The following is an 18,010-nucleotide window of genomic DNA, read 5'->3' on the forward strand; positions in this document are numbered from 1 at the left end:
AAACTTTATGTATTTCATTTCAATTTCCAAACGGCTAAAATTAAAGCCAACAAAACTTCGTCACATAAAACTAAATATCCTAAATAAGAAATGAAACTGCCTTAAAGCTTTAAGAAGATCCTAACTGAAGAATGACAGCCTAAAATCTTTCTAAAAGCTTAGCTTGGTGATTATTCACTCCTTCGCCAGTGTGGGCTCTACACATTCCCAAAATCACTTCATGCTATTTTGGCTCATGACTTTTTGCACTCCTACAGCACATTCTGTGAACACATTGACAATCATTAACTGGTTTGTGCAGCTTCTAGATTTTAGCATTGTCTATTTCGAGCATAGGCCATCAAGACAAATTCATCTGAAGTTTAGATTAACTCTTCATACTTTAATCGTCTAGTATTCGCAGTGGGAGGTTGGATGTTCTTGGGAATCATAACACCAAGCCAAACCCGTGATAAGAACCAAGTGTTTCCCCCTTTAGACCCCCGGGGGTTCGTTTAGTTTGCCACCTCTGGATGCCCGCGGGTGCTGTGACCATGAAAATGGCCATGGTAGGGCTCCCCGCGGCCAGCAGAGAAAAGAGGCAATGGTCGCCTTAACGAGGCCATCAGCATCAGAATCGAGTAGGAAACGGCTCAGCTACACGGTGCGCTCTGGGCTACAGGAGTCAGCTCGGCTTTACGACCGGGATGAATAAGCAGAGCCATCCTCAAAGCAAACTGGTTCAATAGCGGATATGTGCTAAAACCGTGCTGGTAACCATCTCCATTGCAAATGACCGAGCTGGGAAAACTCCACCTATTTCCTCACCTGACTGGGTCTACTGTGCTGTGTGAGTGTGTAATGGTTTTCACATGACTGTACCAATAAGGACTAAAGTAACACATACAGGAAATATAAAGTGTTTCATGCACAAGCTTAATTGAAGCTGTAGGTTACAGCATTCCAGATGTTTAACATTTAGTCCTAAATGAAACTGATCTTGATATTTTCCTGTGCTGAAGAAATGTTATCATTTAAATATTATGAGACTTGAGGACAATATTGACAGAGTGGTAGATGATTAAAAAAAATAGAAACATTTTAAGAAAATAATTTAATACATTTCCACTGGAAACAAGTAAAAAAATGTTTTCTTAAAAGATTAAACACACACAGCTGTTTCAATGTGGTGGAAAGCTGAATAAATTTAAGAAACCATCCAGTTTAGATGGGCAGATGTGGAAATAAAAAGAAAACAGGTGTTTGCAGGCTACTAACAAAATGTTTTTCGAACACTAATTAGAGCTGATTGTACTGGATCCAACCTTGAAAACTCTTTGAATGTCTTTTATGACAACAAAAACTAAGATTTTAATGCTTTTTCCCCCACTGTGTTTAGTATCATAGTGAACTTACCACTTAAACACAAAGGCACTTTGTCTCTGTTGTTATGTTAATGCCCTGCTATTGTCAGCTAGAATCAGCCAAGTTTACTAATGATTTAAACCATTTTATTTGTTTGTAGCAAAACAGTGGCACAGAAATATGTTCAGAAAATCTTTATTTTTAATAAATAAAAATGCAGAATGTTTGAAGCCAGAAACATAAGCGAGGCCATTTCATTTAGCAAATTACAGTTTATGATCACAGCTTGACTTGTATGTCACTTTGCAACTTCCAAAACTAGGAGGGGCTCTGACCTTTAAAAATTGCAGATTTTACAAAAGCCATCTTTTTAAAAAGGTACAATGTACTGATTAAATGTATGGATCTTTTTTTAGCATCTTAGAGGTCATGTTGATAAGCACATCACAAAGCATTTAACTAGAGCAACATAAACACTCTGACTTTGATATACTTTTAAAGTAAGTTGTGATAATTTATCACAATTTAAAACTACTGTATTGATCACTACTTTACAGTAACCTTAGCCATCCTCTGACATCCCCCTACCTTTTCTTGAAAAGGAACTGGAGTGAACAGCTGAAACAGTCCCAGATTTATGGATGGCCAAAGCCACGAAATGTTCTCCAGAATCAACAGTTTTAGCTTTTGAAGACGAGTGCAACACTTCTAACGTCTCTTTGCTCCTTGCACTACAGTTGAGATGAACTTTTCCTGCAGAATGTCCTTGTCCAGGTTCCTACCTGTGGGGCAGAGCAGAGACATCACTGAACATCAATTTACAGGCAGAAGCAGTAACTTAACATGCATGAATTTATATCATACAAGATCAGCTCTAGCCCAAGGCAGTTGAATGCAAAAGAAAGAAAGCAAGAAAGAAAGAAAGAAAGAAATAAAGAATTTCTACATTTCCATACAGTAAAAAACAGGCACTTCTAGACAACTTCTATTTATTTTATGGTTTGGTAATTTCCTTGCAATCTCCTAAAACAATCATTGGAAAGAGCTACAGTATGTAATTTGTTACTAATTATAAAGATATTGATTTTCAGAGAATCTTACTTGAAAGAAAACTATATTGTTTAATTGTATGCTTGTATTGTATGTATGTATTGTAATCGTATGTTTACAAATTCAGCATTTTCAGCTGTCATGTGGCTCCCAAATAATTTGGACCAAATTGCAGTGTTCTTCCAGGGTAATTCCAATTTGATAATTTCATTGTAACTCATGACTTCGCTGCCCTCACAGTGTTGAAAAAGAATTGTGTAAGGATACATGAGTGAAAGACGTGTGTGTTTCTTGACCTATAAAGACCAGTCGGCTGATCCGCGAGTTCTCCTCCCAAAGCTGTGGAGTGTCATTCAGCTCATACAGCTCGTGGACCCCCTGCAGCATCACTTGGTGGGCTTTACCTTCAAATGATATTATGCCCTGAAAACACACAGAAACACACAAGTCACAAGTCTCAAGTAACACATTAACTGACAGGGAATGAAGTGTTTGATACTGATTAATACAGATAATAAAGCAGCGGTTATTGATCACTGCTGCTACCAGGCTGACTATTGTGCCTTACTGTACCTTTAACCTGATGACAGTCATGGGTTGCCCTTCTTTGTTTTTGAACATCTTTTCCCATAGGAGATCCTAAAACAGTGGAAAATGGGTATTTACTTTTCAAAGGACAGTATTATGTTAGAGCTAATTAGTAATGGCAGCATGAAAACAAAATAGAGGATCTGAATGATGCAGAGTGTGTACCTGGACAAAGAAGTTTAAGGCTTCCTCAGAAAGATCACCAGCTACTTCAAACGTCACGGTTAAAATAGTCTGAGAATGACAAATAAAATATTGAAATATTGTCAGAATATACACAAAATTTGACATTTTGTGGCTTTGGAAAATTACTTTGTTGACGTTCTTGCTCACAATTTCAGTACTTTCCAACATTTTCCCACTCACTGAAATACAGATAAATAACAATTTGCGAAATAAAATTTAAAGACAATACCTAAAATGTTCTAAGATTCACATTTTCACTTCCAAATACAGGCTTTTATTTAAAACCCATTTTAACATATATTTTTTTAGTTTACTGAAACCAGCAAAGTCATTATGAACGTTAAACAAAAAAAGTGTTTTTACACCCTAGTTGATGACTTTGTCAATGACCGTGTCAAAAACCACAACTCCACTCGGCACCTGAAACCCAGCAATGCCGCCCTTCTTTATCTGCCTACATCCCCCTTCTCTCACTCTTTCTCACACGCTCCCTCCTCTCCATACTTCCTTACAGCATTAAAAGGGCACTTTGCAAATATTTGGGGGTTTTGTGTTTAAGTGTTAAGGTTACACACTTCCTTGTCATTTGGTATAACAACAGAAAAACAGCATTCTCATTTACATGAAAAGAGCAACATGGGGGAAAGGGGGGGGGGGGGGGGGGGGGGGCAGGGGATAAGGGGGAGGGTCTGGGGGTCGGTTGAGCTTCATGCGGGAAAAGGGAACCTGGAGAAAACAGACAACAATGCCGTTATTTACACACACAAACAACCCTCATCTCTCCTCATCCTGTGATAAAAGTTCACGGGTATAAAGCACAACTGAAAACAATATGTGGCCTAATTGCTGTGAGGAGTCATTGGCTCAAATGCCTGATGAAAACATGCAGAGTCATTATTCCAGATAGACATATGGGATAAATATTTTTGACATATGTGATGTTTAGATATTTGGGATACACTGCATATCTTCTGTTAAAATGGTATACTAGAGGTTTCCCATTCATAACTGACACTCAAAGGCAAATTTAATGGGTGAACTGTGGTTTATGCATTATAGTTTATGACAGCTGGATTCAATTTAACAGCTGTAAAGTCATAACACCAAGCTAAGACTCTGGTCAGTCTACTAAGACTGTGTGCCCTGTGTACTGAGGATTATTGTGTGTCAATGTCTTTGCTGTATATGACCCAAATTGAGTCTATTTGTAGTGTAACAAGAAAAACATCAAAAGCCTCAAGTTGATCTCAACACAAAAACCAAAGCAGGGAGGGAGTTTTCACTACAGTGTCAGAGCCTCAGGGAATGCAGGGCACAACTTTAGCCTCAGGAGAATGCATCCCCCTAATTCTATAGGAAATGATGTGTTGAAATAAATTAGCAAACAAAACAAGGATAACTTTAAGAGGTGTGAGGAGAGTAAGTATAGAGGAGTTGAGTGAATAAAAACTAAAGAGATACAAACAATACCTTGTCCAGATGTGGTCTGGTAGACTTCACAAGCTGGAGCTTCTCTGCTAGACTTTCAGAGGGAAAAAAAAGCCTAACATGAATTTTCATTTTTATTCCACAAAAGAGATAAAAATCCCACTTAGAAAGACTATAAAAAGCTCACAACCAGCTGTAATTGAGAAACATTTAAATCACACTTTAAATTCAAAATTTGAGATATTTTGTCTGTGTACAAATGTATATGTCATATATTTTGCACACTGTTGTTACAGACTGATCAGTGCTACATCTTGAGGTTTTGTAGGTGACATTTTTAATTTCTGGAGCTGCATTAGCAGCTTGTGTCAGTAAAAGGATTAATATAATAATGGCATAATTGTACGATTTAAAATTATTGAAGAAACTGCATTCCTCTAATATATTTCTTTTTTGTCTTGTGGATTTCTGGATAATGTTACTTTTTTGGGATTATAAAACAAGAAAAACATACCTTTTCTGATTAAACTTCTCACAACTGGTAAACACACAGAACCAGTTATGAGGATTTTCAAGTAGTTACTGCTTTAATTCTAAGTGCTACAGGCCAAAACGTTTAAGAACCACTGTTTTAAGCATTTTGTGTTATCTGTCTTACATTGTTTGCATGTAACTTATTATTATTACTGCCCATCCTGCCCAGGGAACACTTGTAAGGGAGATTTCTAGTCTAAATTAGATTTCCTGGTTAAATAAAATTGGAAGACAGCGTTTTCTTACTACTTTCCTCTATGTCCTTTCTTTTATCTGCAGAAGGAGAGTAGACAATGTGTTCTGCCTTAGAGTATAACCCACTGTATGCTGTATCAGTGCCTAATGACACAGCCCTGAATGGACTTGTGAAAACTTTAGAAATGGCAATTAAATCCTACAAAACACCCACCACCACCCCCAAACAAACTACAGCCCTTGCTCTCTCCATCAGACCTCCTCGTCCTTCCCCCCTTCTCCCTGACCTCACAAGGAGGCTAAATGTTGTGTCCAGCAGCTTGAGCCCTTCGTGCTGTTAGTTAGTACCACACAGGCGGAGCGGCGGGGGGCCGCTTCAAACAGCCAGCGTGGGATCTAGAAGAGGAGGGGCCCCGACTCTCAAAGGCAAGGGGAAAGGAGCTATCTGTAGGGACAAGGGGGACTCCTTGGGAGCCAGTGGACACACACAGCTCTAATCCTCTGCAGCTGGCCTCAGAGACACTGACCGAGGGCATGTAAGAGAGCTTTAACACTGCGGCCCGTTTCATTCACATGAAGGGATGAACACTGACTCTATTCATGAGAATGACATTCTACAGGGGATACAATATGATGACCACCCTGGGGTGTAACAGGGGGACACTCAATAAAAGACTGTTAATTAGAAAGAAACGTGGTGAGCAACAGTATCAAAGAGTGTTGGGTACACAGTTCAGACAGACTAGAAACAAAAGCCATCAATTCAGAAAGATTTCAGCAGTTTAAAAAGGCTCTTGATATTACACTGCAAGTAATAAAATAGAACATTATAGATACTGTACATGTGCATAGACACATTGGTATGAGCATATGTTGTCCAATTACTAACAACTGAAGCATAGATATGTCAAAGATATGTTCGAGGTCACATAAAACAAACCAGTAATTAGTTTGTCCTCCAGAGAAAACACATTTATTAACTATCAAATGTGTTGCTCCATTACTTTATGTCGCTTTTCCATGTCTGGGCAGCCTGGTGGAGGTATGGGGCCAATAAGGAAATGGACACTGGATAGCGGTGGATGGGGACACTAGGAGGTATTGTTTTGAATACTGTCGCTCTTTAATGTCTCTTTGGTTCTTGCAATATACATTTCTTAAAAATGTAAGGGATCCCTATAAAAAAATGTTGAATGTATCACCAAATATTATGTAACATTCGATGACAATTTTAGATGATATATTGTTATCTACATTGGTATCAGCCTCAGAAATCCAGTAAAAACATTTCAAATTTGACAATTATACATACATAATCATGTTTCATTGCTAAATTAAATTCAGAAAAATTAAATATTTATTTTCAAAACTTTTAAAATAAAACTGTAAAGCAATAGCTTGTCATTTTTGGAAATACGCTTATTCACTTTCTTGCTGAAAGATAGATAAGATGATCCCAGTCACTTCCTGGGGAGTCTGCTTGTTGTCCTAATCAACAGTAAAACAGTAAATTATTGTTGTTTTTAACCGTTTTATTCAGATTTAAAAACTGAGATAAACATGTTAGTTATTGTGCTTTAGAGTTGCTAGTAGACAGATTTTGTTACCTTTGGACAGAGCCAGGCCACCTATTTCCCCCTTTTTCCTGGTTCCCCATGTTTCCTAGTTAGTCTTTATACAAAGCTAACTGGCTGCTGGCTCCAGCTATAAATTAAGCGTTACAGAACAGACATGTGAGTCAATCTATCGACAAGAAAGCAAATAAGCACATTTAACAAAATGTTAAACTACTGCTTTAAAATCAAACTTTGGGTCAGTGTAAATGTGCAAAATGGCTGCATAAATGTATTTATCAGCTGTACTACACATGTATTTCTTTACACAGTGTTATGATGTACTGAGCAGTGTTACATCTTGGACAACTTTTCATTTTTTCACTTCTGGATCTGCACTTGCAGTCTGTGAAGTATTGAATGATAACCATCTGAAGAGTGGACTGTACAGTCTTTGCCTTTGAACAGAAATGCCAAAGATATATTTGCAGCAACTCAGAAACACAGACAGTTTATTTTTCAAATTCAAAATGTCCCATTTTATCTTGTTGCTTGTAGCACAATTCTTTAATAACCAAATTTAAGTGAGACTTATTAAATGTTTTATGTGAAATAACCAATTATCCGCTGATATATCATTTAGTTATTTTTTAAATTCGATTTTCTCAAAAATTATATGGCATGTTTTTGTCTGAGTGAATACATTTTATGTACATGAAACCAATATGGTACAAAATCAAACTTACTTTGCTCCATCATTACTGTCAAACGAATGTAGATCCAGAACTTTAGAGAGATCAACCCTGTGGAAGAAAATCACTGATAATTTACTTCTACCCTAACCCACTTTCATTTTAACAATAACATAGAGGGTTTAAAGTAAGCAAGAAATTTCAGTTTTTGCAACAAGTTGCCAAAAAGAAACATGGAACAAATAACAGAACGGTGACCAAGTGGAACAGGTTTTGACCGGCTGTGAAAATGTTTTTCTGATTAACCCCTCTCTGCACGGTGTCTTTCATCTCACCCTGGTCTGAACTCTGCTAGGGGGGCAAAGCAGAGCTGAGACACACCCAAACCTTTGATACACACTGCTTGTGTTAGTCAGATGTTACCTGGGTCCAATAACATGCTAACACTGAGGGAGCATATGCACGCATATCTGCACGCACGCACATTCACACTTACACAGCCCTGTCGACTGGACGACCTGGGGTCAGAGAGCAAAGACTTGCGGGTAACTGGACACCAGTGAAGGTTTGGTGTTTACTCAGGGTGCAGCCGTTTGTATATGTATACGTGTGTGTGTGTGTGTGAGAATAGGGGTGCAATGTCACGCCTAAACTGCTTCATCTTTGATACAAAGATCTGAGCAGGAGCAGCACGTGGAGTTCATCTGTTACACTCAACAAAGCAGGAAAACTGGCCACAGAAAAGCTAAATAATCTTATCACACAAAAATAATCCCACTGTGCTTAGAAAAAATAACTTACCTTGATCTCTGTGTTTCTAAAATCTTGACAAGGCCATTTATTGACCTTAAGTGAGAGGAAAAAAATTTTCATATTAAATTAAACCTGGGTATGAACAGGCTAAATCTAACATAACATTGTCCAAAATGTACATATACAGCTCAATAGCATGAGTACAAATAAAAATAAATGATAAGTAAATTATTTGAGGCTGACCGGACAGCATCTCTGATTTCTGCAAGTTCCTCTTCAGTCACCAGGTCCGTCTTATTAATAACAGTCAGGTCAGCGAGGGCGATCTGCCTAAAGACATGAAATACATACTGTGTTTATTTGGCTAGCATGAACATGCTCTTCAAAAAATGCAAAACACAACGACAACAGCAACAGAAAAATCTACACCAAGAACCCTAAAAAATGAATGAAGAAAATTACACAACAGAAAAACCTCCAATTTCCCAACTGTATCTATGTGTGTTCATGGGTGGCAGTGCACGGTGTCAAACTCAAATGGGAGCCGAGCGCTGTTTAGTTTAGAGGTGAAAACACAAACAATAGAAGAAGAATGCAAAGGGTCATGCAACTGGTCTTTATTCATCAGTGTATTTGTTCAACAAAAACACCACACAGCTGCTGGAGGAGACAAACAGAGAGACAGACAGGCGGGTTGCAAGAGTACGGTCAACAGCAAGTTGGTGTGGTGGATTTAGTCTTGAAAAATGAGCTTACCTGGCTGCCTCATTGACTAATCCATCATCTTTTTCCTCTGTTAGTTGCTATGAAAGGGAGAGATTGTTGCAGTTTACATGCAATGACAAAATGAAAAAAAGGATTCAACTGCTAACACTGACCCCAAAGATTTCCTTCCTTTAATTTATTCTTGAGGAAAAAAAAAATATAAATTGGAAAATGCTCAACATTTGCAATAGCCAACACAAAATGTGACAGATAAATTTATATAAAGAAAGGCCTACATTTGATCTACCTCTCTCAACACATGAAACCACAGGAGATCACTTTTCATTTGCTTTGTATCCCATGGTTTCACCGGGGATGCAGCGTTTTCCGAAGCAGTTTAATATGTGATAACAGACAGAGCAGGAGGTGTTAATCTGGATCCTGACCCCAAGTGTCAATCTGACATTAGTCGGTCACTCTCACCTCTGAGGGAATGAATGACAAAAATGTATTAAAAAAATCTTAATAGAATGACCGATCGCTGCTTTATTCAACAACCTCTGTACCAGGAGACAAAGGCCTCTCTGTGGGCATGAGGCTGAGAGCTCGAGTTAAGTTGGAACCCCTTAGATTGATATTTCAATGGACACATGAGGGGAGAGGCAGGTGAATGGATGTGACAGTCCTATTACAATGGTCATATCGCTGATATCAATTACTCCTTCACTATGAGTTATCCTCTCCTTCTTTCTGTCACGAGTTCCTTCATCTTGTCTCTCCGTGCCGAGAGGACGGAGCAGCACCTCGGTCATGAAATGTGTCACCTCACTGAGCATGACACCTTCAAATTAGAGCCCATTATCCAGGTGTCATTTGTCCTGTTCCTTTTAAATACCATAGGGAGGGCAGGATGTGTGTGTGTGTGTGTGTGTGTGTGTGTGTGTGTGTGTGTGTGTGTGTGTGTGTGTGTGTGTGTGTGTGTGTGTGTGTGTGTGTTGCTATGCGAGTGCAGAGTTACAAACAAGTAACTCATAAGTTTAACAGCTTATTCTGGCCTTAAAGTCACAATGAACACTATTCAGTGTTGCTCAGTAGCAAATATTGCTGATACAAGATTTGGTCTACAACTTATGACTGTTGATCATGTTTTTGATTAATCAATCAATTAATCTGAAAAATGTCAGAAATATCTGAAAAATGCCCTTTACAATGCCCCACTGTCCAAAGTGATGACTTCAAACTACTCGTTTTGTCTGACCAATGGTTCAAAATTTCTATTTACAAGCAAACAGACAAAGAAATTCCCACATTTGAGAAGCTGTAAATGTTGAGCATTTTTGCTTGATAAATGACTTGAACTAATCAATTATCAAAACTGCTGATCGTCTTGATGTTTGAAAAGAAAATAAATGTTTTATTTATTGTACATTTCTTGTATTTCTTGTATATTGTTGTATCTATTTATTTATTGTATGTGTGTACCACAATGGAGTGGCACTCTTAATGACAATAATGGCATTCAATTCAAAAAAATATAATACGGTATTTCAAAACTGAAAAGCCACTTCAAAGTTTCCTTATATCACATACCTTCAGTCCATACTTGGCATCGATGACAGTGATGATGCCTAGGATAAACAAAATGTTTGTGATGGGTGAATCACAGGAAGTACCACAACTTGTGCACATTCTTCTAGCGACTGCTGCTGCCTTTTGGTGTTTAGTTTTGTCTGTTTGTCTGAGTCACTCTCTCTGACTTATTTGCATCACAATTATGGTCTACTGGCCTGTCATAACAGAGCGGACAGCTGAGTATTCGATGTGAGGAGTGAGACACCAAGCTTGAGAACACACACACACACACACACACACACACACACACACACACACACACACACACACACACACACACACACACACACACACACACACACTTCTGCATTTCTCCTCTTAAGTACTAATATGATTAATAGTAATCAGTCACACCGATAATGTCTGAGAAATTGCGTCTGACACACAAGACTAACAGATTAAACACAAACAATATTCGCAACATCTTCATTGTGTGAGGGACAGAGACTTAAATTATCTGTCATCACAAATTATTCCAAACATCTTACCATCCAGATAGATGTCACTGCCAAGCTCTGCATCCACCCAGAACATGGAGGCCACAGCTCCTGCCAGATAATTCAAACTGTAGATGTAAATGACTGACATGCGTAAAATGTACAAACAGGGAAGGCAGGGAAATGTTATCCAAGTAAATAAAGGCCCTATTCTTCTTTTTGTCTAAAACTGTCCTTCTAAATTAATCACTTCTGCACAAGGCTTTAAAAAGACTAGAACAAGTTGACAATATAAATGTGGCCCTTGGCACATGCAATTTATTATACTGTCACACATCAGAGGTTTTTGAAATGAAAATTGCAGCTACTGAATACTGTAGCAGTCAAAATTTTGAACACATTTTCTTATTCAAGCGAATGGGATGGTGTGTCCAAACTTTTGACTCAGTTTTGGTACTGTACATATTACGGCTATATTGAAATAAATCACATCACATCAATCATCCAGTCAGAAAAAGTCACATTTTAGTTTGTTTAGTTTAACCAACAGTTTCAGTCTTAAAATATATTTAATTTAAACAATAAAAACAGCAAACAATGTCACATCCTCACATTTGAGCTGAAACCTGTGAATGATTTTTGTCTGATAAATTACTTACGATTAATAAATTATCAGAATTGTTGATTAAATTTTCTGTTCATCAACTCATCGTTTCAACCCTAAATGCATATCTTAAGTTTAAGTTTTTAAAGGCAGCAGAGCACTATTTTAAGAAACACTGCAAGCTTTTTCATCTGGGTGAACTCTGTGGACCAGATAAAAAACCAGAAGCTTTCAATTGTTTATCTCCTGCTGATACATTTGGTTTGTTTCCATTTTCCTGTGGATGAGGTTATTATAAGACCCTATGTTACCATGCCAGCCACAGCTTGTTCACATAATGCACTTTTGTCAAACTGCCAAGCGAGAATAAGAAAGCTTTGTAAATATTTGATGGATGCGTAATGAAAACACTGTTTTTGAGTGGCATGTTTCACATAACTCATCCAAACCCTTCCTGAATGGAAGGGGAGAATCCCCCAGGGAGCCTTTATGATTGACAGTACTGCCAGGGCCAATGACAGACCCGTCCTGGTCGATAACAAGCCTGTCTCAGCCAATGACATGACAGAAGACTCAAGACAGCCCCAGTCTGAGCGTGCTCTGTTGATTCTGCCCTGCCACCAAAAGGTGTGTGTCTGCCCATGCCGCTACCTTCTCTGACACCTGTCACTTAACGACACACCCCAATTGGCACAGTGCTCACCGTGTAATGGCCTAATATTGATTTCCTGATTCAAACCTAGGAGCAAAACGGCTGCTATCATTGTTTTTGTTTTTTGGGCTTTTTTTCTTAAGCATTGCTGATGGAAATAAGCTCCTTAGATGCTCCTGTCACAGCAACACAAGACTGTTAGAAAATATTTAACTTCTGATTGGAGCATTAGAAAGACATCAGCAGGTTTTCAACATATTCAGATTTTTCAGCTCGATCCATAAAATACTTAACTAGGTGAAAACCCTGTCTTGAATAAGCCTAACAAACTGAACCAGGGTCTGCTTCATAAAGCCAAAGCAGAGCTAATATGAGCAGTCTAAGTCAAGTCTGGTTTACTTCCTGACTTTGAAGCACAGATTTGAGACATCACATCAATTCACCATAAAAAAATGGAAATATATAAAGACAAAAGTACAATGTTAACAGCCACAAGCAGCATATCTGAAAAAATATAACAAATCCAATGAAATAAATAACGCTATAGGGACATTTTGGCAGATTTATTTAGACTTTGACACTAGTTGAACTTGTGTTATTTCAGTTTGTTTTTAACTGTTTATATTCATGACATCAAGTCCTGTGAAAGTAACGTGAATTTTCATTGTATAAACATTTTATAGCAAGAAGATAAGATATTAAGCAATAAGCTCTTTCAATTGGATTTTGCCACTTGGTTTGTTTAATAGTCTCTATATGGTTGAAATGCTGTTTAAAGACCTTCAGTTCTGCTGTTACTTTGATTTAGTGACAGTTAAATAGAAAAAAAAACATGGATTGAAATTGCTTATTAGCTTTATTTTAAATTTTGTAAATAATGTGAAGATTATGAGTTAGCTGCCAAAAAGCATTGCATCCCCAGCCTACACTATGTTGTTAGGAAATCAAAACCGTAAGATAAACGATTAGCAAAGATGTGGAAAAAATCATATAATGTGAATTTGGTTATTTCTTGACTTTAAATCAATGCTTATGTTTGTGAGTCAACTGTCAAATCTGTGTGTGGGCTTAAAGAACCAGGATGCCTCTCTGCCTACAGCCCACACGCAACCCACCCCCTGGTGAAACAGCTGATGACTCCATGAGGTTTCAAAGAAGGCAAATAACTGTCTACATGCTCTCCAGGCCAGAAATGTAACTTGTGTTCAACGTTGGGAGCTTGAAAAACAGCCTTTAACTACAACAGTCTACTTGACATCAAAAAATGCTCTTCTTTTAACTTTGCAAATGTTACCTGGATCAGCAAGTCCTGTAGTTTCTAACAGGATGTAGTCAAACTTTCCTTTCTTCTCCATCAGGTTCTCTATGGCTTTTAAACCATTGTCCCTGAAAAATAAAGAACAGTCACTGTTGATGAAAAATGGCAAACTAAATGTAACACAATGCAAGAATATGTTATATTTTCAACTTAGTACAAATATCACACTTAAACTAGATAAAAGTAATACATAAGTACTGTGTAATATCACCATTTTCACATTAGTTGGTGCACGCAAATGGTGATACAAAAGGTTAACAACTTCAACTAAATTACAGTATTTAAAACAAAAATGAAGTAACAAGTTAAAAGCAACTGTGATTATAATACATTTTTATCTATCCAAATAGGTTATAGTTAATGAATGTACTTGACAGAGCAGCAGAGGCAGCCATTTCTTAGCTCCAGCCACTCCTCATACAGCTCTCCGTCCTGGCTCACTGCGAGCGACTTCTCAAGTGCGCTGCCTGCAGGGAGAGGACGTAAACTAGGTATCAGGATGAAGCCACTGATAGAGAGTGAGCAGCTTGTAACAAAGATGTCATATAATTGTTGATTTTACAAGGTATGAGAGATTTCAAAAAGCCAAACAGAACAGGTTTTAATATTCTGCGAAACTGCTCAAAACATCATCATTTAACATAATTACATAAATCTACAGAAATGTATGAAAAGTGACTAATTACAAGGTCCTATGCAAATATGATGCATGCTATTCTACAAGCTGTGTGTGTGTGAAAACATTCATGAGCTTGTTTGAGTTCAAAGTTGTTACTATGTTGCTCTCTAGTGGCAAGCCTAGGAAACAACATAATAATTCAAGTTAAAGTACAAACATACAGCATGGAACATCTTTCTTTGGCTAACACAAGTCAGTTGATACTATTACCAGTTTAAATTCCACCTAAGGAGCCTTTTAGTTTACCTTCTCCAAATTCATTGAGTATGACCGCAATCCGTTTGTTGTGTTGTTCTGTTAAGATATAGTTCAGGAGGGTTGTCTTTCCAGAACCTAAAAAGACACATAAATATATCATTTGTAAAGAATAATTAAGCACAACAAACCTTGGTTAAACTATAATATTACAATAGATATACCCTTGTCTAATACTAAAGCTCTTTGGGTTGTAGTGAGGATGGACTGATACATGTGAGACTATAATCTCTTTTATAAGCTCATTAAAACTGTGAGTAGCACTGAAAGCCTCTCACCGAGGTAGCCGGTGATGATGGTGACGGGTATCTGGTCTGCCGAAGGACCGGGCTGGGTGTCGATGGGCACCAGCTCTGGGCAATCATCCTCCTCCTCCATCACCATGCCATCCATACCAGAAATAACTTCTGTTAACAGTGACACTGAATCAGTACACAAACACATTTCATAATCCATTTCGTGAGCAGGATTAACACATTTGGGAAGCTCCTCAATCCCACTTGAGAGAAAAACAACTACCGACTAACATTAAATATAACTAATTTATGTTTAAAAACTGTATAACACAACTCTGATTACTCATTGTGTTATTCAGGGTGAATTTAACATGATGAAGATGATCCAAATACAGTGGTTGGTGGACAGGATTTCAGCTGCTTTCTCCTGGTCATTCTCCTCCATACAAGTCTTGACAATACAGACAGTATTAAAGAATAACATGGACTTGCTCGCCACAGTATTAACACTCAGTGAAAGGGTAACTTATCTATTATGTGTGGCTAACATTGACTTTATTTGTCTTTAGATACTCTATGTAGGAGCCTATCGTGCCTGCAGCTGGTTCAAAATGCAGCAGCCAGACTCCTCATCAAAAAAGAGAGACCATATCTCCCCTTTACTGTACTGGACTTTCTTCAGTGGCTACCACTTAAGCACAAATTTGGTTTTAAGATGATTATATTTGCCTTTAAAGTACTGCATGGACAGGCACCAAACTGCTCATCCCCTATACCACCTCCAGACCCCTGAGATCCGCTGATTTCCTTTCCACTCACGCAGTTAAAAATCAAAAGCGAGTTGAGGTCAGCTGTTTGGCCCTAAATAGTTGGTCACTAACTAGACTAGACCTTCCCCCTTCATTGATATTTTTAAACCCCGTCTGAAGACCAATATCTTCATTTCAGCCTCTTAAATGTCATCATGAAGCCATGCCTAACCGCAGTCTGGCCTCTTTTTTTGGTTTGTTTGTTAGATTTGAATCCTTAAACAAATAATCCCGTAATTTGATCTGTCTGTAGAGCACTTTGTTGTTTTTAAATGTGCGCTATAAAATAAAATCGACTTGTGTTATTCTTACCTGCTCAATTTGCCGCCACAGCACAATAAACAAACAATACTTGATTTACAATGACAATGAATAAATTACCTGAATAGTCCTGTCAAATATACAGATGTTCAAAAGTTCAGATCCTAGTCGTGCACTGCTGCTGCTCTACGTTTTGACAGAGTGCAACACTAACGAGACTCGGTTGAAAAAAGGTAAGCAACGACAAAGGTTCCGCTTTCGGGACGCAAAGTCTGCAGGATAGTAAAAGATTACAAAGAAAGAAGAATGAGAAAGAGAGACATAGTAAACCAAAAAATAAAATATATAAATTATAATGTTTTCATGTAGATAAATACACAAACATCTGGTTTTCCTCTGTCTCTCTTTGAGGGTAAAAGTGTTTTAATGTCAAGTTTTAACCACAAGAGGACGACAGAAACTGTATTAGTGTACACAGCGGCGCTCCAGTATCCACAATTAACAGAGAAATATGCTAATGAGTGAAATATATGAGGAATTTCAGCATAGTCTCACACTAAGAAAATATATAATAAACCTGTAATACAAGGATTTTTGACTAATACTTATGTTGCTGTATAACATCTCAAAATAGGCTATATATTACCATAGGATGACCAACTCAAATTATAAAATGTTAAAGTCACAGACCCACCGTGTATAAACCTTTTAAAATAATAATAATAATATAATAATATAATGATAACAATATATATATATATAGCAGAACTGTTGGATTAACCAGTATATGATATTGTGTCTAGTTGCTACTCTTAGGATCTTATTCTGTGAGTTTTTTTAAAGTCCTTTTGGAAACAATAGATTAATAGTGTAAGGATTGGATATTGAAGTATGGAGATAAAATGTCACCGTACACTCTTGAGCATTTTGAAATATTAGTAAGTTCATATTTACATGCACTAAACATAAGCCTCTTGTCTTAAAACATGCCTGGAAGAGGTCCATGCTCACCTTTAGAGCATGGAGAAACTCAAACCCCTGTTCAGCAGATGAACATGAAAACAAGCTTCAAACTTTATATATATCATTCTCTACAGTAAGGTCAAGTGAAGTAATAATAGGCTGAGAGATACCACACTTTTGAGTGGAGTGGGACTGTAAAATATAATTGTTTTTTCCATATCATTTGTTACATGTGTGACAATAATACAATCACAGAAAACAATTAGGCATCATAATGCAGTAAAGGTAACATAAAGAACATGATGTAACTTTCAGTTTAAAAGTAAAAGTAATGACAAATAGAAAAACCTACCTAAAGGTAGGCAGTAAAATCAAATTTAAAAAATCATTGGAGCATACTAACTGCATGTAAACATTTCTTATTGTTTATGAGTTGAGTCAAAATATTTTCAATCGAGTCCATATGATGGGCAAGACATTGAGAACTTGGATTTATGTGGAATTTTCCCAGTAAAATTAATAAATGCACAAGTTACGTTAAACTTCCTGGTTTTGTTTTCATATTACATTATTGGTTTCCAGCCTAACTGAATGGTTGGTTTGAGTGTCAAAATAATCCTCTTTTATTTTCCAGAAATGATAATTCTGAGTGCAGCACAGCAGGAGTTGAATGAGTGACATCACTGACTCAAACTTGTTTCTATTTGGAGGAAACTGAGTGTTACAAACTGATCCTTTTCTCTCCCCCTACTATTTTACTATTTATTTGTTTCCCCTCTCACTCTTACCGTCTCCTGTCACTCACATATAGCCACAAGTGTTTTTTAATGAGAGAGAAAACTGTTAAAGTCCCCCTCCAGTCAAAAGTATGTTTTTCTTTTTGTTCCTACAGTTGAATGTTTGAGCTTCACTGTGCAGAATGATGTATGTGCAGAGTGTGACACTGGAGGGCTGTTTTCACATTCACCTGCTGAAAGTGGAAAGTTTCTCTGTGCCTATGAGTAGGATTTAATATATCATGATATCACAAATAATTTGGGTCAATATTCAATTTACACAAGTGTGATGTGGAAACTGAAAGCCACCTGTGCACAAACACTGAGAACTGACTTTACAGTGAAGTAGGAGTGAGACTT

General features: G+C 37.5%; 1 protein-coding gene across 1 annotated transcript; it reads right to left on the bottom strand.

Annotated features, from left to right (window-relative positions):
• Positions 1 to 1,529: 1,529 nt before the first annotated feature.
• cbwd (COBW domain containing) lies at positions 1,530 to 16,109 on the bottom strand. The gene is made up of 16 exons (XM_062416957.1): positions 16,032 to 16,109; positions 14,884 to 15,012; positions 14,597 to 14,683; positions 14,042 to 14,138; positions 13,648 to 13,739; positions 11,149 to 11,208; positions 10,619 to 10,656; positions 9,080 to 9,126; positions 8,567 to 8,653; positions 8,372 to 8,416; positions 7,625 to 7,681; positions 4,639 to 4,690; positions 3,148 to 3,216; positions 2,968 to 3,033; positions 2,691 to 2,817; positions 1,530 to 2,126 (listed from the first exon to the last, which is right to left on the bottom strand). Exons 2-16 carry the CDS (start codon positions 14,996 to 14,998, stop codon positions 2,053 to 2,055), a joined length of 1,113 nt encoding a protein of 370 aa, XP_062272941.1. The 5' UTR covers positions 14,999 to 15,012; positions 16,032 to 16,109; the 3' UTR covers positions 1,530 to 2,052.
• Between the last annotated feature and the right edge of the window lie 1,901 nt (positions 16,110 to 18,010).

This window comes from Scomber scombrus, chromosome 4 (genome assembly GCF_963691925.1).
Source record: "Scomber scombrus chromosome 4, fScoSco1.1, whole genome shotgun sequence".
Lineage (NCBI taxonomy): Eukaryota > Metazoa > Chordata > Actinopteri > Scombriformes > Scombridae > Scomber > Scomber scombrus.

Coding starts and splice junctions, on each gene's coding strand:
- cbwd (XM_062416957.1), bottom strand. CDS start 14,998: ATGGATGGCATGGTGATGGAGGAGGAGGATGATTGCCCAGAGCTGGTG. Junction 14,684..14,883: donor CATCATCACCGGCTACCTCG/GTGAGAGGCTTT, acceptor GTGTCTTTTTAG/GTTCTGGAAAGACAACCCTC. Junction 4,691..7,624: donor GACAGTAATGATGGAGCAAA/GTAAGTTTGATT, acceptor TCCCTCTGAAAG/TCTAGCAGAGAAGCTCCAGC.